Source organism: Scyliorhinus torazame, chromosome 5, assembly GCF_047496885.1.
Source record: "Scyliorhinus torazame isolate Kashiwa2021f chromosome 5, sScyTor2.1, whole genome shotgun sequence".
Classification (NCBI taxonomy): Eukaryota; Metazoa; Chordata; class Chondrichthyes; order Carcharhiniformes; family Scyliorhinidae; genus Scyliorhinus; species Scyliorhinus torazame.
The window spans coordinates 266,566,255-266,587,033 of NC_092711.1; the positions used below are offsets into that span (position 1 = coordinate 266,566,255).

Below are 20,779 nucleotides of genomic sequence, written 5' to 3' on the forward strand. Positions count from 1 at the left end.
AACTTTAGAGATCTGTGGAACACAGAATTGGGAACAGTTGTAAGCAGAAAAGGAAAATTGAGGATATATGACGGGGAACAGTGGGATAGACAAGGAAAACATTTTCAACAGTGAATTATGAAGGAGACGCATTGCTGAACAATGGGAAGTGAAGGAAACATACTGTGAAACGTGGGGTACAGATCATCCACTCCAAGGGCCATGCAATCTTAAAAAAATAATTTATTGCTGAAGCCAATTTTAAAGACTGCTCATCAATAATTGTCCTTCCATTTCATTGGTGATTTTGATTGGTAACTTTTCTGTTCATTGTAGCATTGAAAATGAGTCAGATAGTTCCAGGCTGGTTTGCCATTGTTACTGTTCTGCTGCTTTTGTTGTTTCAGATACTTGCACTGTGTCACTTTGCTCTGGGACTACTGCTTTATTTACACTGGATCAACAAGGTAATGTTACATTTATAATCTGACTGCGGCATGCCATTCAAAATAATGTTTTTTTGCATTGGCCCTTCCTTCTCAATTGCAATTCCTTATTTAAGAAATTGAACATTATAAGCTCTGGTTACAAATTCTCACCATATTTTTGAAATATCAAAGATTTCTTGCCAGGCATGTAATCCCCAGGTACAGCAGCAAAAGTAGGTGGGTAACATGAGCAGTGATGAGCGGTTGAAGGGAAACCGGGCGTGGTACTGATGGTTGTCAAGGAGCAGAACTGATGGAGGAGTTTGAGTGAGATTGAGGATGGGGTGGGGAAGAGAGTGTCAGATGAACTGAGAAGCAGGAGAAGACCACTGCTAGTACCAGTGTGAGCTGAGAAAAAATACAATAATAGTTTAACTGGGAGGGAAATGGGAGGAAGGCTGCCAGTGTGAATTAAGGGAGAGTGTATAGAGTGCCAGCTTGAACTGAATCACATGAATAAAGGTGAAGAGTTCTTCCATGAAATGATATGAGTGGAGTGAATCAACTCTGTAAAGAAAGTGAATTAGAAGCCGAGAGTAACAGCACATATGCATAATAGCTTTGGTACTCCATACTGGTGATCAATTATTGGGTACATTTGCAGTTTAAGGTATGATAAGCTCTGACCCACTGCACGTTCAGTGTAACCACCTGGCACAAGCTAATGTTGAGAGCCACTTTTGAGTTGTAAGTTTTTTTAACCTGTTGACAACCCCTCATTCCATGGAAGTTATGGGGATACCAATGCAAAGTTGGAGGGAGTTCATCCCAAAACAAGAGCTGCTAATCATATTAGAGTGATGGACTCATTGCAAGACATGTTTTAAAATAGTTGTAAAATAATGTTGAGACAGTCCATTGAGAGAGGCAAGGGAAATGCAAACATTTAAAGCAGGAAAAGAGAGCAGACAGACCATGCTAACATTTGGGGAGGGGAGAGAGAGAGGAGGGACTGGGTAACATTAATTAAGGGAAGTGCTGAGAGGGGGTTGGATAGGGAGAAGAAGAAAATGGGGACAAGGAAACTAGGAAAAATTCATATTAACGCAAAATCTAGAGCGATTTTGAAGAGAAATGTGAATACTTTGACAGTGGAAAGCTGCCGTTTTGGGGATTAGCAAAGTCAGACATTTGTGTTTTCTGCAATTTAAATGCTCACCTTTGTGTACTGAGTGCTATTATCTTACGTCTGTTCAAATGGGGTATGATCCCGAGTATACAACATCAATGCTGCTGTGGCACCTTTTCAAATGCCTTCTGGTAATCAAAGTACATTATATCCATCTGGTTCCCTTTATCCACAGCATATGTTATTTCTGCAAAGAATTCCAATAAGGTGTTTAAACATGATTTCCCTTTCACAGAACCATGTTGACTCTGCCTGATTACCTTAAAGTTATCTAAGTGCCCTGCTTTTACATCTTTTACAGAATCATAGACACGAAGGGCAATTTAGCATGGTCAATACACCTAACCCGCATATCTTTGGAATAATAATTCCTAACATTTTCCCTATGACTTATATTAAGCTAACTGGCCTGTGAAATTATACTGTCATATTGGTGTGTTTTTTCTCATTCTCTGAAGGTTGCAATCCTGATTTTAGTCTTGCTGATCCTAATTTTGATGATAGTCATTGGAATTAAGTGGAAGGAAGAATGGGACACTATAGGTCTGTCACTGCAAGTGAGTTTACTCAGTAATGTAACTGACCTGGCTTAATGTAAACTTTTAAAAGCAACTTAGAAGTAAACAGTTTGTTTTAATTTCTTCTCTGAGAGCCTGCAATAGTAGAATGCTGTGGAATTGAACGGAAAATATAATGTACATCCTGGGGACATGCCATAATGTATATCCTATCAGCTATAACACCCCATCTCCCAATTTTACGATGTCTCACCGGCAGCATAGAGCCAAGGGGAAATAGATTTGGGACAAAAATTGGTCCTACCGCTGATTGGGGGATTTCACATGCTGAAATTGAATAAAACCAATGTTGTATTACTAACCTGAGTGGCCTCATTTCAACATTTAGGGTATCTGTTAAAAAATTCTCAATCTAAATTCAGATCTTTACGCAAACCTCCACTCAGTGAGCAACCTTCGCTCAAAAAGGTGGATGCTGATGAATATGAAAACCTGGCCTGCTCCAATATACTTAAAAGGGAATGTTGATTTCTGTTACATACATAACTTTCTGGTTCCCCAGTGTCGCATTTAAGGGGGGGCACACCAATGGTGCACCTGGAAATCCCTCTAGGATGTTCCCACATAGGGCTTACCCGGCAATTGCCTATAAGTGTGATGCACTATCAATTACGACGAGACGAGAGTAGAGAGTAATCGAGGCTTTATTACACAGAGATGTGTGGCCTCCTACAGCTGCTGCCGAAATGGCTGCAGTTCGGAGAGCACACGCATTTATACTCCGCCTACTGGGCGGAGCCAGCAGGCAGGGATCTACCCCCGTACCTGGGGCCTTACCGTAATACCCTCTTATGCAGTGCAGTATATACAATATAATACAACAGTGGTGACTACCACATTCACCCCCTGTTAAAAATGAGTCTAGCGGGGATGATGGAAAACTAATTACATACAGGTTGTCATTAAAATTTCAGAGAAGGTTACAAATTTAGATGGTCGGGCACCTTGATCCGTCGTTGAGAGCGCCGCAGTGCTGGTGGTGAGTCAGGCGTCGGCTCGGTTGTCGGTGATTCCGGGAGCATGTCGACATCCTCTTCATCCTTGGGTGGGACTAAGGGGAGGACGTATTGTCCTGGAGCGGGGGCTGTTGTGTGGTGCGCTGGGGGAAAGGAGGGTGGGGCCGGGGTAAAGGTGAGGGGGTATGGGGACCCAGCTGGTGCCAGGTCCCTGAGGGAGACTGTGTCTTGGCGGCCGTCGGGGTACGCTACGTAGGCGTACTGCGGGTTTGCATGGCATTGCTGTACACTCTCAACCAACGGGTCCACCTTGTGGAGCCGCACGTGCTTGCGCAGGAGAGCGGGTCCTGGAGCTGCCAGACATGTTGGGAGCGAAACCCCGGAGGTGGACTTCCTGGGGAAGGCAAAGAGACATTCATGCGGGGTTTCGTTCGTCGCCGTGCACAGGAGCGACCGAATGGAGTGAAGTGCGTTGGGAAGGGCCTCCTGCCAGCGGGAGGCCGGGAGATTTCTGGACCGTAGGGCCAGCTGGACGTCCTTCCAGACCGTCCTATTCTCCCGCTCCACCTGCCCATTTCCCCGGGGGATGTAGCTGGTCGTCCTGCTCGAGGCAATGCCCCTTTTGAGCAGGTACTGACGCAGCTCATCGCTCATAAATGAGGATCCCGGTTGATGTGGACGAGGGCGGGGAAACCAAACCGAGTGTAGCTGGTGTTGAGGGCTTTGATGACGGTGGCAGATGTCATATCGGGGCATGGGATGGCGAAGAGGAATTCGGAATATTCGGCGACCGCATTGAGAAAATACGTGTTGCGGTCGGTGGAGGGGAGGGGCCCTTTGAAGTCCACGCTGAGGCGTTCAAAGGGGCGGGAGGCCTTCACCAGACGCGCACGGTCCGGCCGGTATAAGTGTGGTTTACACTCCGTGCAGACCTGTCAGTCTCTGGTGACAGCCCTGACTTCCGCAATGGAGTAGGGCAGATTGCGGGCCTTAATGAAGTGATAAAGGCGGGTGACCCCTGGGTGACAGAGATCGTCGTGCAGAGTCCGGAGTCGGTCCACTTGTGCGCTGGCACATGTACCTCAGGACAGGGCATTGTGGGGCTCGTTGAGCTTACCGGGGCGATACAAAATCTCGTAATGAAAGGTGGAGAGCTCGACCCTCCACCGCAAGATCTTATTATTTTTGATCTTTCCCCACTGTGTGTTGTTAAACATTAAGGCAACCGACCGTTGGTCTGTGAGGAGAGTGAATCTCCTGCCGGCCAGGTGATGCCTCCAGTGCCGCACAGCTCCAACGATAGCTTGGGCCTCCTTTTCGACGGAGGAGTGCCGAATTTTGGAGGCATGGAGGGTGCGGGAAATGAATGCCATGGGCCTGCCTGCCTGGTTGAGGGTGGCGGCCAGAGCGACGTCTGATGCATCGCTCTCGACTTGGAAGGGGAGCGTCTCGTCGACCGTGGCCTTGATACGGTTGAAGGCCTGGTGAGCCTCGGCCGTCAGTGGGAAACCGATGGAGTGGATGAGTGGGCGGGCCTTGTCCGCATAGTTAGGGACCCACTGGGAGTAGTACGAAAAGAACCCCAGGCATTGTTTGAGGGCCTTGGGGCAGTTTTTTTTAAGAGAGTAGCTGTAGGAGGCCACACATCTCTGTGTAATAAATTGATGCACTATCAATTACGACGGGATGAGAGTAGAGAGTAATCGAGGCTTTATTACACAGAGATGTGTGGCCTCCTACAGCTGTTGCCGAAATGGCTGCAGTTCGGAGAGCACACACATTTATACTCCACCTACTGGGCGGAGCCAGCAGGCAGGGATCTACCCCCGTACCTGTAATACAGGGGACTTACCGTAATACCCTCGTATGCAGTGCAGTATATACAATATAATACAACAGTGGTGACTACCACAAAGTGTTAACTTCCCTAACTTCCTGTGAAATCTTTGCTGAACTGGGAACCATCTGACAGAAGTTATTTAAATCGCTAACTTTGGATAGTTCTGCCAGTTTTACCTTGATAATTACTTGGGAGGAATTAGAGGAGAAAAATCAGTTCTAACGCTCGAGTAACTATATATAAAGCCTAGACCCCACTCCCACCCACCCCCGCAATTCCTTGCAAACCCCCCTTCCCCCCTTCCCTGCACTGATGCCCGGCCCTGCCTTCCTCCTGGACTGATCCCCCACCCCACCTCTTTGACTGACCTCCTTCCTCCGGTCCAACCCCTCCACCCACCTCCACTCTGGTCTGAACCTCCTGCTGTTCCAAACCCCCCTCCAGCTAGTGCTGCAGAAAGTGGTGGTGTCTTACCTCTCTATGCCCCAGTTACTCCACACCGATGCATGTGGGGGGCATGCTTCACTGCTACTGCCTCACCCAGCCTGGGTGAGGAAGGCCCGGTGAGACAAGGAATTTGATATTCCAGCGTGGGTAAGTCCGTCGAGAGCGGCAATCCATCGGAGATTGCCACTCTGAGGAAGCTGTGAGCCATAGTTTTATTTTCAGATGTCACTTGCTGCATTTTGTTCCATGGCATTAGTTGATTTTGTTAGTCCTCCATCTTTGCACTCTTCTTTCCAAACATTTTCCTGTGTACTGCTTTAATGAGTCAGACCATTTCTGACTACACTGCAAGATTGAGATAAGTAAGGGAGTCCGCCATAAAGAGGTGTAGTGACAGCTAGACATTATGATCCGTGACTCTCTACCTCCGGATTCACATTCATACACCCCTCCATAGGTAACTCGGTATATCATTGGAACCCAGTCTTTATAAGATAAGCCACATCTGAGGATAGCAAGCAACGCTGATCAGACACTGGTCAGGAGATGGAAATTATCCCTGCGTTGGGTTCCCTACTCCAGACTTAAAATTCTGGTCATGGAGAATTCACAGGGGAATTAATTTGGGCTGGAGCATGGTAACTTGGTGGGATTAGCTTTGTGACATTTTGTAATATGAATGATACCTCCCAGCGGGTGCAACATTCCCAGCCTAGGTTTGTGCTGTATTTGACGGAGAAGATTTGATATTCAAGAATGAGGAGAACACTTTTTATTACCATCTTTCTAATATCAGCAATCCTTTTCCTCATTTACAGCTAGACATGAGGGCCGAAAGGGATTTAATTGATTGATTGATATTTATTGTCACATGTACCGAAGTACAGTGAAATGTATTTTTTGCGACCAAAGGAACGTACACAGTACGTACATAGTAGACAAAAGAATCACTTATGTTTTTACTAATGAATGATCTTCATCCTCACGCAGGCTACCTTTCTTTGTACATCTCGTCCAACAACAATTTCAACTCTTTTCTTCAATATCTTGTCTTAACTGTGCCACTGTGAACAACCTTCTCAGCATTTTGTCAGTATATTTGGTCAGCATTACAACTTACCCTCTTATGACATGCTGTAGCCCTTAAATAAATGCTATCCCTGGATTTTACATTCCCCAACTACAGTTAAAGTCCTCTGGAAAGGTTTTCCATGCGCCTGTGACCTATCAAATTGGAAGGAGGGATTCCTGACATAAAATAGCATGAAGGCTACTCCATATGTTGGCCTGCATTAGCTCAAACCCACTTTTGTCCTTCTCAGAAAATTAAGGAATTAATCCTAACATACTCCCCACACTTATTTTCCTTCTTGGTGATGGCAAATATTTAATATCTAGCCGCAGGTTTTCTGCTGGTTGTTAATGTTCTTCTGTCTTCCGACTATGTGCAGTGGGCGTAAAATACATTCATACCGAACTATTTCCGTGGAATCACAGAATCATAGAATTTACAGTGCAGAAGGAGGCCATCGAGTCTGCACCGGCCCTTGGAAAGAGCACCCCACGTAAGGCCACGCCTCCACCCTATCCAAACAACCCCGTAACCTGGTAACCCCACCCAAACCTTTTTGGACACTAAGGGCAATTTATCATGGCCAATCCACTTAACCTGCACATCTTTGGACAGTGGGAGGAAACCGGAGCACCCGGAGGAGACCCACGCAGACACGGGGAGAAGGTGAAGACTCCTCTCAGACAGTGACCAAGAAGGGAATCGAACATGGTACCCTGGAGCTGTGAAGCAACTGTGCTAACCACTGTGCAAGCATGCTGCGGGCCGACTTGCAGATATGTAGCACTGGGGGTGCCGTTGGCTGCGTCCCACATGGCATGAATAACCTGGGGTGGTACACATAGGTGTACACGCTACAAAGTTGCTGAGCATGTGCGATCATGGCATCATTGCTTTCCGTGCACAGATGCAATACTATAAATACCAAAATAGGGCTGATCACCAAGTTGCTGCTATAGTGGTTATGATTACTTGTGGTCAGGCAAAGTTGGTGGAAGCACTGCAGTGAGTTCCTGGAGAAATCTGGAGGTTTTTACTGACCACAGAAAGGCAGGAACTTACACTTCCTGACATAGGTATGGGTCAATAGTTAAGGTTGCTCTGCAACACAAGTTGGGCCACGATGGGAACCTGCATGCCCCATCGAGCACTGAGATCCACGTCCTCCATCGCAGCTGATTGTGCTTTGATGGCAGTTGTATGAACCTGCATTCCATCAGCCGGGGATCTCATGTCCTCTATCTGAGCTTCCACTGCAGCAAAATGCTACAATGGAAGCTGGGAAAATGCTCACCAGATGTTGAACCACAAGTTGTTAGATCAGTGATGCCATGGAGATACACACATAGTGAAAAGCTTCTGCTTCAAGCTCTGCATGATGTCCTTACACATGCTGGTGTCAGGCAAGGGAGATGGCCACCTTTGTAGTCCCCTGTGTTCATCAGACGCAACCACCCCTGCCAAGCCCAAAAGTCATCTCCCCCTTAACCCTTCCTCCTGTCCCTTGATCCCAGCTCTTTACCCCCTTCTCCCTCCCTCACCCCCTTCATTGAGACCCCTAACCACAGGATTACCTGGGCTCCTCAATGTGAGGGGACAGTCCGCTCCCAGTGGCACTGCTGGAACTACAGAGCTACTGGCAGCTCTTTAAGGAGGGACTTTGTCCAGAGATAGGGATGGACGTTTCTCCTTAAAGCAATTAACACTGCTCCCAGAAGTGTTTCTTCTGCAGTGTTTTAGCTGGCCATTGGGGACAATACTACCAAAGGACCGTACCACTTATTCTGTTGCCTTCAAGTACACATGTTCACAGTGCTTCTGGCATTGGTCAATGTACCTACAGATTTTCTAAATATTTAATTCAACTATATGTTTTTATGTATATATATATATGTTTATTAAACATATTACACTTTAAAGAATAATGCAACAAAATTACACAATAATGCATCACCATAAGCAAAGAGAAAAAAGGCTCAACATTCATGAGTTAGAAGAGAAATAGGAGAGCAGCATCACAATCATTAGACATAACTAGATACCTATACAGCCCCACCAGAGGCCGAAGGAGAAACAGGATGACTTCAAGGGAAGCAGGTAGGGGATCCTGAGTTTAGGAGTTGAGGAGCCTCAACCCTTGACCTTGTCCAACAGGTATGAGGTACTTGCTCCCTGTGTGGATGAGGAAGAGGGCTGTAGGGAGGATGCGTTGACTGACCACTGCACCGTGGTACAGGAAGCCATTCAAGTGGGGGGAGCAAAAAGACAAGTGGTAGTTGTAGGGGATTCTATAATTAGGGGGATTGATGGCATCCTTTGTAAGCCAGATCGTGAGTCCCGCATGGTATGTTGCCTGCCCGGTGCCAGGGTGAGGGACATCTCTGATCGGCTTGAAAGGATTTTGGAGAGGGAGGGGGAGGTTCCAGTTGTTGTGGTCCACGTTGGGACTAACAATATAGGTAAGACTAGGAAAGAGGACCTGTTTGGGGATTATCAAACACTAGGGACTAAATTCAAGAACAGGTCCTCCAGGGTTATAATCTCTGGATTACTACCCGAGCCACGTGCCAATTGGCATAGGGTTGAGAAAATTAGGGAAGTTAACACGTGGCTAAAGGAGTGGTGCGGGAAAGAGGGATTCCATTTCATGGGGCATTGGCATCAGTACTGGGGCAGGAGGGACCTGTACCATTGGGACGGTCTTCACCTGAACCATTCTGGGACCAGTGTTCTAGCGAATAGGATAAATATTTTGGTCACAAGGACTTTAAACTAGCAAGTTGGGGGGAAGGGAAGGGTAAAGCTATGGACAGTATAATGGTTAATGGAGAGCAAGGCAGCAGGTTACGTGACAGGTTATTATGTAGAGATATGGGTTCAAAGACAAGGAAAATTAGGAGAAAGGGTAAGAGGAAAAATAATTTGCGAAAAGTTACTGATCAAGGTGTTAGGATTCATAACAAAGACATAAAAAACAGCATAAGTGTACTTTACCTGAATGCTCGTAGTATACGGAATAAGGTGAATGAGTTGATGGCGCAAATCATCGTGAATGACTATGATTTAGTGGCCATAACTGAAACATGGTTAAAAGATGGTCACGACTGGAAGTTAAATATCCAAGGGTATCAGACTATACGAAAGGATAGAATGGACGGTAAGGGCGGTGGTGTAGCTTTGTTGTTTAAGGATGGCATCCGGGCAATAGTAAGGGATGATATTGGTGCTGTGGAGGACAAGGCTGAATCAATTTGGGTGGAAATCAGGAATAGTAAGGCGAAAAGGTCACTGATAGGAGTAGTCTATAGGCCACCAAATAGTAACAGGATGGTAGGGCAGGCAATAAGCAAAGAAATAACGGATGCATGTAGAAATGGTACAGCGGTTATCATGGGAGATTTTAATCTGCATGTCGATTGGTTGAACCAGGTTGGTAAAGGCAGCCTTGAGGAGGGGTTTATAGAATGTGTCCGGGATAATTTCCTGGAAAGTATGTAATGGAACCTACAAGGGAACAAGCGGTCCTAGATCTGGTCCTGTGTAATGAGGCAGGATTGATTAATTATCTCATAGTTCGGGATCCTCTTGGAAGGAGCAACCACAATATGGTGGAATTTAAAATACAGTTAGAGGATGACAAGGTAAAGTCAAACACTAGTGTTTTGTGCTTAAACAAAGGCGATTACAATGGGATGAGAGAAGTACTAGCTAAGGTAGACTGGGAGCAAAGACTTCATGGTGAAGCAGTTGAGGAACAGTGGAGAACCTTCCGAGCGATCTCTCACAGTGTTCAGGAAAGGTTCATACCGACAAAAAAGAAAGACGGTAGAAAGGGAAAAAATCGACCGTGGATATCTAAGGAGGTGAGGGAGAGTATCAAATTGAAGGAAAAAACATACAAAGTGGCAAAAATTAGTGGGAAACTAGAGGACTGGGAAGTCTTTAGGGGACAACAGAAAGCTACTAAAAAAGCTATAAAGAAGAGTAAGGTAGACTATGAAAGTAAACTGGCTCAGAACATAAAAGCAGATAGTAAAAGCTTCTACAAATATATAAGACAAAAAAGAGTGGCTAAGGTAAATATTGGTCCTTTGGAAGATGAGAAGGGAGATTTAATAATAGGAGACGGGGAAATGGCTAAGGAGCTGAACAGGTTTTTTGGGTCAGTCTTCACAGTGGAAGACACAAATAACATGCCAGTGACTGATGGAAATAAAGATATGGGGCGAAATTCTCCCGAAACGGCGCAATGTCCGCCGACTGGCGCCCAAAACGGCGCCAATCAGACAGGCATCGCGCCACCCCAAAGGTGCGGATTGCTCCGCATCTTTGGGGGCCGAGCCCCAACATTGAGGGGCTAGGCCGACGGCGGAGGAATTTCCGCCCCGCCAGCTGGCGGAAACGGCCTTTGTTGCCCCGCCAGCTGGCGCGGAAATGACATCCCCGGGCAGCGCATGCGCGGGAGCGTCAGTGGCCGCTGACAGTCTCCCACGCATGCGCAGTGGAGGGAGTCTCTTCCGCCTCCGCCATGGTGGAGACCGTGGCGGAGGCGGAAGGGAAAGAGTGCCCCCACGGCACAGGCCCGCCCGCGGATTGGTGGGCCCCGATCGCGGGCCAGGCCACCGTGGGGGCACCCCTGGGGCCAGATCGCCCTGCGCCCCCCCAGGACCCCGGAGCCCGCCCACGCCGCCTTGTCCCACCATTCAAAAGGTTGTTTAATCCACGCCGGCGGGACAGGCAATTTATCGGCGGGACTTCGGCCCATCCGGGCCGGAGAATCGAGCGGGGGGACCCGCCAACCGGCGCGGCCCGATTCCCGCCCCCGCCGAATATCCGGTGCCGGAGACTTCGGCAACCGGCGGGGGCGGGATTCACGGCAGCCCCCGGCGATTCTCCAACCCGGTGGGGGGGTCGGAGAATGACGCCCATAATAGGTGAGGACCTTGAGATGATTGTAATCACTAAGGAGGCAGTATTGGGCAAGCAAATGGGGCTAAAGGTAGACAAGTCTCCTGGCCCTGATGGGATGCATCCCAGAGTGTTAAAAGAGATGGCTAGGGAAATTGTAAACGCACTAGTGATAATTTATCAAAATTCACTAGACTCTGGGGTGGTCCCAGAGGATTGGAAAGTAGCAAACGTGACACCACTGATTAAAAAAGGAGGTCGGCAGAAAGCCCGTAATTATAGGCCAGTAAGCTTAACTTCGGTTGTAGGGAAAATGCTGGAATCTATCATTAAGGAGGAAATAGCGGGGCACCTGGAGAGAAATTGTCCCATTGGGCAGATGCAGCATGGGTTTATAAAGGGTAGGTCGTGTCTGAGTAATTTGGTAGAATTTTTTGAGGCCGTTACCAGTGCAGTAGATAACAGGGAGCCAATGGATGTGGTATATCTGGATTTCCAGAAAGCTTTTGACAAGGTGCCACACAAAAGGTTGCTGCATAAACTAAAGATGCATGGCATTGAGGGTAAAGTGGTAGCATGGGTAGAGGATTGGTTAACTAACAGAAAGCAGAGAGTGGGGATAAATGGGTGTTTCTCTGGTTGGCAACCTGTAACTAGTGGGGTCCCTCAAGGGTCAGTGTTGGGCCTGCAGTTGTTCACAATTTACATAGATGATTTGGAGTTGGGGACCAAGTGCAATGTGTCAAAGCTTGCAGACGACACGAAGATGAGTGGTAAAGCAAAAAGTGCAGAGAATACCGGAAGTCTGCAGAAGGATTTGGATAGGTTAGGTGAATGGGCTAGGGTCTGGCAGATGGAATTCAATGTTGCCAAGTGTGAGGCTATCCATTTTGGGAGGAATAACAGCAGAATGGATTATTATTTAAACGGTCAGATGTTAAAACATGCTGCTGTGCAGAGGGACCTGGGTGTGCTGGTGCACGAGTCACAAAAAGTTGGTGTGCAGGTGCAACAGGTGATTAAGAAGGCTAATCGAGTTTTGTCTTTCATTGCTAGAGGGATGGAGTTCAAGACTAGGGAGGTTATGCTGCAATTGTATAAGGTGTTGGTGAGGCCACATCTGGAGTATTGTGTTCAGTTTTGGTCTCCTTACCTGAGAAAGGACATATTGGCACTGGAGGGAGAACAGAGGAGATTCACTAGGTTGATCCCAGAGTTGAGGGGATTCGATTATGACGAGAGGTTGAGTAGACTGGGACTGTACTCATTGGAGTTTAGAAGGATGCGGGGGGATCTTATTGAAACATATAAAATTATGAAGGGAATAGATAGGATAGATGCGGGCAGGTTGTTTCCACTGGTCGGGGAAAGCAGAACTAGGGGGCATAGCCTCAAAATAAGGGGAAGTAGATTTAGGACCGAGTTTAGGAGGAACTTCTTCACCCAAAGGGTTGTGAATCTCTGGAATTCCTTGCCCAGTGAAGCAGTTGAGGCTCCTTCTTTAAACATTTTTAAGAAAAAGATAGATGCCTTTCTAAAGAATAAAGGGATTCGGGGATATGGTGAACGGGCCGGAGAGTGGAGCTGAGTCCACAAAGATCAGCCATGATCTCATTAAATGGCGGAGCAGGCTCGAGGGGCCAGATGGCCTACTCCTGTTCCTAGTTCTTATGTTCTTATTAAAACATGGTAAAATGGTGTACACCATCCCTTGCCACACAAGCCCACAATCACCACGAAAATGAGGACGAATTTTCCGCTCCATTTTCGGACATGCACCAACGTACATTTCCCTCAACTCTAGCAGCACCAAAGGCACCAACGACCCACCACAGCCTCCCCTCTTCAGATACCAGGCCCACTTGCACCCATGTAGGAGCCAAGAATGGATTCATCATACCCATGCTTACAAAAAGTAAACGGAAAAAACTTGAAAACCCCAGGTCTTTTTTTCTTTATAAGTTTAGAGTACCCAATTTATTTTTTCCAATTAAGGAGCAATTTTAGCGTGGCCAATCCACCTATCCTGCACATCTTTTGGGTTGTGGGGGTGAAACCCATGCAAACACAGGGAGAATGTGCAAACTCCACACGGACAGTGGCCCAGAGCCGGGATCGAACCTGGGACCTCGGCGCCGCAAGGAAGCAGTGCTAACTACTGCGCCACCGTGCTGCCCGAAATCTCCAGTTCTAAGGGGAGTTACATACACACCACACAATGAAACTTACCCTCAATCCCAGACCAAGAGCAGAACCAATATCATTCCGTACAACTGCAGAGAGCACCGGCAACAAGTTCGGATTATGAACAGACCTTAAGGGCGTCCCAAGAAAAGAGAAAGAAGGAAAGAAGAGTTAGAGCTACCAGAATTGACCCACAGGATAACCAGGAAACAGGACACAACCGAAGCACCGTACACCCCTGGCATCTGCTGAGCACCAACCGTTGAAAAGGACAACAGGCTGCTCAATTGGACAAGAATGTATCCCACCTCCAGGGGGACAACAGGATCGCCACCAAAGCATAGGACTCGGCTCATCCCTAGGCCTCTGTGCACCAAATAAGCAAAGCACAACCTCCCAGGATGCCTCCAACAAGTACACGCGTGAAGGGACATCCCAAGCCTCCAGGGGCAACAGGATACTAGCCACAGCACCAACCTGTTATATCCCAGCACCACCCAACAGGAAACTATACCCCCAAGACCTCCAGCTCATCCCAAAACCTATTCCCCAGCTGAACCTATACCTCTCCAACCCCATCCACGGCAAAGCACCGTCCTGACTTCTACTTATGGGTGGCACAGTAGCACAGTGGTTAGCATTGTTGCTTCACAGCACCCAAGTTCGATTCCCGGCTTGGATCGCTGTCTGTGCGGAGTCCGCATGTCCTTCCCGTGTCTGCGTGGGTTTCCTCCGGGTGCTCCGGTTTCCACCCACAAGTCCCGAAAGACGTTCTGTTAGGTAATTTGGACATTCTGAATTCTCCCTCAGTGTACTCGAACAGGCGCCAGAATGTGGCAACTGGGGGATTTGCACAGTAAGTTCATTGCAATGTTAATGTCAGCCTGCTTGTTGCAATAAATATTCTAAAAAAGTTAAGAGAAAAAGGATAAATACCGCTGCCCCTACCAGGAAGGATCATCAAGACAGCCGAAAATTGGTCGCCCTGGGAGGCAGCGCCAATTCCCTCCTCCCTGGCACAACGAGCAGGAGCCTCCCCCAAAGCACCACGCTAGATCAGAATTAGGAACAGCGCCCTGCTCACCGTGCAAAGAGAAAAAGAGAAGAAAACACCAAAGAAAGGATGCCCAAACCGCACCAGGGCTGCGCTTGACTATACTTACACCAAAGCCCAACCGATTGGATTCCCCGCTGTGGAAGTCAGAGCAACATTCGGGAGGGTGGGGGAGGAATTGGGCTTCGAGCCCGTTACGTTAATGCTGATTCATGGGGAACAACTCAATCCGCCGTACACCCCTCATGACAAGCATTGAGAATAGGACGATATAGGACCAGTGGTCGGTGGGTCCAACCGACCCCTGACCTTGAAGACCAGATACGTCGTGCTCCAACAAATCTAATGCGCCCAACCTCCAAATCAAGCTTACTGAAGCATGGCAACTAGTTTTCAAACTCAGTCAGGAACCCACCTCCCACCTCTCGCCAGGGACCGCTCTCCCGGGCACACCTTGCCCAATCCCCACGTACCAAATCTATCAAGATAGACAACACACCACACAGCAGGATTTCGACAACACAAAGGCAGCACTTTACCAGGGAAAATGCTCTTCCGAGTGCAAGAGCTCTCAAATGATCCTCCATCAAACTCCTAACGGTACCCCCATAATCCTTCAAAGTGACTTCTAACAATTTGCATCCCAGCGCCGAGATCCTCAAACAACAGCACACAGCATCGTCAAGGTGAGAGCCCGCTCAATAATAATGGTGCCACTACAAGCTGGACCCCACCCCAGCTCACTCCAACTGCTGCAAACACCGATTTTAATGATGTATCTCGGCTCTTCTTTGCAAAGAAATCAAACAGGATCTTCCAGGGGCATAACGCAAGCCACATAACCTAAGAAAAAGCAAATATGAAATGTTCATCAGGGAAAAATGAGGATTAAAAGATGAGCAGAGCGAGAGTTCACCAAAAAAGCAACCACTCACGTGCTCGCATCACGTGACCCCCCTCAGCTAATTTTTAATTTTTAGGCCTAGCATTTGGAATCCCATCATGTCAGACTGTGGAATGCAATAACAGAGATCATGATTGAAAAAGGCACCATGGGCAGAATTGTATGTTCCCCCACCATTGGGTTTGCAGGTTAGACCATAGAACATAGAACAGTACAGTACAGGCCCTTCAGCCCACGATGTTGTGCCGATCATTTATCCTAATCTAAGATCAACCTAAACTACACTCCTTCAATTTACTGCTGTCCATGTGCCTGTCTAAGAGTCGCTTAAATGTCCCGAATGAGTCTAACCCCACCACCTCTGCTGCAGTTCATTCCACTCACCCACCACTCTCTGTGTAAAGAACCTACCTCTGACATCTCCCCTATACCTTCCTCCAATCACCTTAAAATTATGTCCCCTCATGACAGCCATTTCCACCCTGGGGAAAAGTCTCTGGCTATCCACTCTATCCATGCCTCTCATCACCTTGTACACCTCTATCAAGTCACCTCTCTTCCTTCTTCGCTCTAGTGAGAAAAGCCCTATCCCCCTCAACCTTTCATCATAAGACATGCCCTCCAGTCCGGGCAGCATCTTGGTAAATCTCCTCTGTACCCTCTCCAAAGCATCCACATCTTTCCTATAATGATGCAACCAGAACTGGACACAATATTCCAAATGTGGTCTAATTAGGGTTTTATAAAGTGGCAGCAAAACCTTGCAGTTCTTAAACTCAATCCCCCTGTTAATGAAAGCCAACACACTATACGCCTTCTTAACAACCCTATCAACCTGGGTGGCAACTTTGAGGGATCTATGTACGTGGACCCCAAGATCCCTCTGTTCCTCCACACTTCCACGAATCCTGCCTTTAACCTTGTAATCAGCATTCAAATTCGACCTTCCAAAATGAATCACTTTGGGGTTGTTGGGGAAGCGGCACCTGTAAAATTCCTCTGATGGCATTCCTGCTGATCTCCCATCAGCCCTGACCTCTCCACAATTTTATGGTGGAACAAGTGAGGCCTAGTCCGGCAAACCCACCCTTGCCCCAATTGAGGCCAATAAATGACTACTTAAGGGCTGCTTTCTGCCTGGCCTCAATTTTGCAGGGTGATGGGAGGTGTTTTCAGGTAGAGGGAAGCTTGAAAAGTGACCCTGCTTAGACCACGGGAAGGAATAGGGTTGTCGCCTCCATCAACAACCTCCTTTCACCATTAGGCACCCTCAACCCACTCCCAAGAGGTATGGCCCCTGCATCAGCATCACCATCAATACCCCAAAATCTCATCGCTCCTCACCTTGAGACTCCCACACTTACCTGATCCTGGACTCCCAGGACTTAAACTCCGGGTCAATCCCAGTCCTATAGCTTCTGCCGCTATTGGGACAAGAGACCTGGTGGGCATCTAGATTGGCTGCAGCTCTCTGAAGCAGGTGTTCCTGCTGACTGAGGGATGGAAATCCCATATCTAGTTAATTAATGCTCATTGGAGCATGGAATGACTGCGGTGGCAATACATTCACCACTGACTCCCTGGCTGGCAGGAAGGAAAAGCATGTCCTAAAGGTCTTCAGCAATGTCAATTTTGCAGAATCTTTCATTGAAGGAAAGAATGATAAAGAAACTTTTGAACAGAATGGAGACATTGGATTGAGCCTACTACATGTGGCGAATAAGAACAGACTACTGTTTGGGATGAATGGATTGCTTTCAAGTTGTAATTTATGGAATGTAAAGTTGCAGATTGATTCATAGATGCTACCGTTACTGCGATACTGTTATCTGTGAAACTGAAGAGCCAGTTTGCTAGCATTTGCTTTCAATTCTTAATTTTGGAATTTAAAGATGTATTCTATCTTGGCAGGTAACAGCTCCTTTCCTCCACATTGGTGCAGTTGTTGGTGTGACTAGTGTGGCCTGGGTCGTCATTGCTCAATTCTTTCAATCAAAGAGAAGACGTGAGTAAGCGATAAATAGAATAGAATGGGACAAACAGACACTGCAAAAACACTGAAATTAGTTGGATTTGAACTTCAGTTCCAAAATGAGAAGTTACAATCTAAAGGTCCCACGATGTGTGTTCTGCTGCCAAATTTCCTGCGTTGAGTAGAGTTATATTCGTGTTTTTGACGCTTGTGCAGCTCGCAAGGGAGTCTTGCCTTTGGGAAGTGCATGTCAGAAATTCAGGAGCACACTAGATGTGAATTTTCAATCACTTAAATTTATCTGCCAATTGTGTTTGCCATTGAGCAGGCGCTAACTGAAATCACAAATGAGCTTCTTGAACCTACTGGGGAAGAGAAGTTGAGGTGCCTTCCTCATGGTTTTAAACCTTCAAAGTACATTCACATAGTTTGGTTGCAATCAAGCCTGCAGAGTCAATGTAACCTTGCAAGAGAGGACAGTGTAGGAGAGGAGAGACATTCACACCTATTGGATACAAGTATTCTCCCTGGATCTCAACAAAGTACTCAAAGGTGACAGTCCTTGTGGAGTTTTCTGCAGTGGAGATAGAAGCTTACCCCTGTGATTCAGAGAGTGGAGTTTTCCGCTCTCATCAGTAGTGGGAGTTGTCATGGGCGGAGGCTCTGAACCTGGCATGATAGAAAAAGTCAGTTTCCTACTGGTGGGAAATTAGTTTGGAATTTTATCCTCTTGACATCATTGGGTCACATTTCCTGATAATCTATGTCAGGATACATCTTGTTTTCATCTCATGAATGCTCAATAGAAGACCAACTCACCAGAATTATGTCCCCCTCCAAATTTAAGAATAGTCTGTTTCCTTTTTGTATAAAGGTGCCGTGCACCTGGCGAGTTTCACTTCATCGACTTTGAGGTCACTAGATTCTGCTTTTGCCTACCTTTAAGAGTATTAGTGCGAGATGCCGGGTGTCTGTGTCACAAACTGCACCAAGGCTGGTCACTCAAGACAAGTCCAGCAGGGACGGGGGAGACCAAGGCAGGATTTGAGGGGTTGGGGGAAGATGAGAACAGAGGGGGGGGAGACACAGGCAAGACTAGGAAGTGGTCAAGGAACAGAGTGGAGTAGTGGAAGATTGTCTTGGGTTAAGAGTTAAAGGATTGCTCAAGGAGTAATCAGAACTCCATAGATCCTATTGAGCATTCAGGTGATGAGCTGGAGCATCACGTTCACAACATTACAGTCCCCAACATTGGCCATCTCACAAAGTCCGATCCTGTCTATCTACTCTCACAGTGAAACAACAAATTCCATATCAATTGCCGTTCTGTGACTTTAGGGAGGGATTCCATTAAGCACTGCTAGGCAGCCGTCCAAGAGCAAAGATAAGTATGGCTTGATTAGGATGAGTACAGGACCGTTCACTCCCTGAGGTAAAGGCGACAGCGGCGGCTGATTCTGCCACGACACTTGACTAGTTTCTAGTTGATGCATAATCAATGAGCTAAAAAGCAGAAAATCGGGTGGCTAATCCTCCCCGCCACTCAGCGGGTATAAGACAGACTTTCCAGCCCAACACTGCACTTAGGGTAGGAGTTTAAGGATGGTGAGCAATTGGCTCCCAAACATGTCCAAGGATGTGGTGGATTGGCCATGAACAATGCGCGGGGTCAGGGAGTTAGGGCAAGGGAGTGGGTCTAGGTAGAATGTTCCTTTGGAGAGTCGGTGCAGACTCAATGGGCCAAATGGCCTCCTTCTGCACTGTGAATTCCATGGATTCTATCCCGAGAGTCGGTGCCAAAAGTGCTACAGCTGACTCTCAAACTCCCACTGCCATTTACCCACTTGCGCATCGATTGGCAGTGGGCAGGACTTCCTGCTGCCTTTGGATCGAAGGCCTGCCCATGAGAGCGTGGCTAACAGCTCTCCAACCCAGCCAGGGGCAGTGCTGCAGTGGCCAGGAGCGATACTGCAACGCTCTGCCTGGAACTAAGTCCCAGGACCTTTGTAAATGTAAGTCACTGAAGGGCTTTAATAGGTCAAAAGGTGGGTTTGGGTTTCCCATCCGAGGCCCTGCCCACCCAAGTGTGAAATGGCCTCTGGTTTTGAGCAGGAGGGTTCCCAGGGGAATCCCATTCATTCAATTTTACACCCCCCTGCCCAGCTTCAGGACCCGCTTTGGGGGGAACATATAAGTCTGCCCTAGTCTCAAGAATAGAAAATTCCACCCAGACGTAGGACCATTATCACTGAGCCCACAGTCACCCAGTCTGCACACAATTACCTCGCTGGATATCAACATAGCATTGGAGATAATATTCGACCTGCAAATCACTGGGGTTGACTGGGCTGTGGCTTCACCTTCTAACTCAGAGACAGGACTGCTACCAATAGGCCAAAGGCTTTGACTTAATTTGTGATTGGAAAATCATGTACCGCACATACCTGAATGTCCATTTGTGATCATGGTGGGTGAAGCACCTCCCTAATAACACAAAATCTGAAAATGATCCTAATGATTCCTGTATTAACCCCACGAGGCCCACATGGATACCCAAATTAATCTCTCGTGAACTATGAGCTGCCCTGCTAGTAGACGTAAGCCCGCCAGGCTGGGGCTCATAATAATCTAGTGTAAAGCCAGCCTAGATAGGGACCGGATTGGTGGTAGTTCCAAATTGGACTAATACTTTGTGTGTATTTACTGCCTCAGGGCAGATTCTTATGACCATGAATTAACTAACGTTCACCTACCGTTCGGCTTCTTGGGTCTTTAGAATTCCAAAATTTTATGTAGGCCAATTTACAATAGGAAGCCAGTGGATAGAGAACAGAGATGAGGAGGAATATCTTCCCTCTCAGGGTTGTGATTCTTTGTAATTCTTTACCGCAGAGGGCTGTGGATGCTTAGTCGGTTAATATATTCAAGAAGGAGATTAGATATTTGGGTGCTAAGGGATTCAAGGGATAAGGGCATAGGGTGGAAAAGTGGAATTGATGTAGGTGTCTAACCCTGATCTTAATGAATGGCAGAGCAGATTTGATAGACTGCATGTTACATCTGGGGCGAAATTCTCCATTATCGGCGCGATGTCCGCCGACTGGCGCCCAAAATGGCGCAAATCAGTCAGGCATCGCGCCGCCTCAAAGGTGCGGAAGGCTCTGCATCGTTGGGGGCCGAGCCCCAACCTTAAGGGGCTAGGCCGGCGCCGGACGGATTTCCGCCCCGCCAGCTGGCGGAAAGGCCTTTGGTGCCCCGCCAGCTGGCG

General features: G+C 47.5%; 1 protein-coding gene across 10 annotated transcripts in view; it reads left to right on the forward strand.

The window, feature by feature from the left end:
- gdpd2 (glycerophosphodiester phosphodiesterase domain containing 2) overlaps positions 1 to 20,779 on the forward strand; it is a 351,510-nt gene that overhangs the window by 253,197 nt on the left and 77,534 nt on the right. For 9 of the 10 annotated variants that reach the window (XR_011946672.1, XM_072505507.1, XM_072505508.1 and 6 more), the window contains exons 5-7: positions 387 to 446; positions 2,055 to 2,153; positions 17,451 to 17,544. Coding sequence is in view for 9 of the 10 variants with exons in the window: in XM_072505507.1 (XP_072361608.1) it covers positions 387 to 446; positions 2,055 to 2,153; positions 17,451 to 17,544 (253 nt within the window). In the remaining variant the exon portion in view is untranslated. The remainder of the gene's footprint in view (positions 1 to 386; positions 447 to 2,054; positions 2,154 to 17,450; positions 17,545 to 20,779) is intronic. The other variant, XM_072505512.1, reaches the window with a different exon arrangement.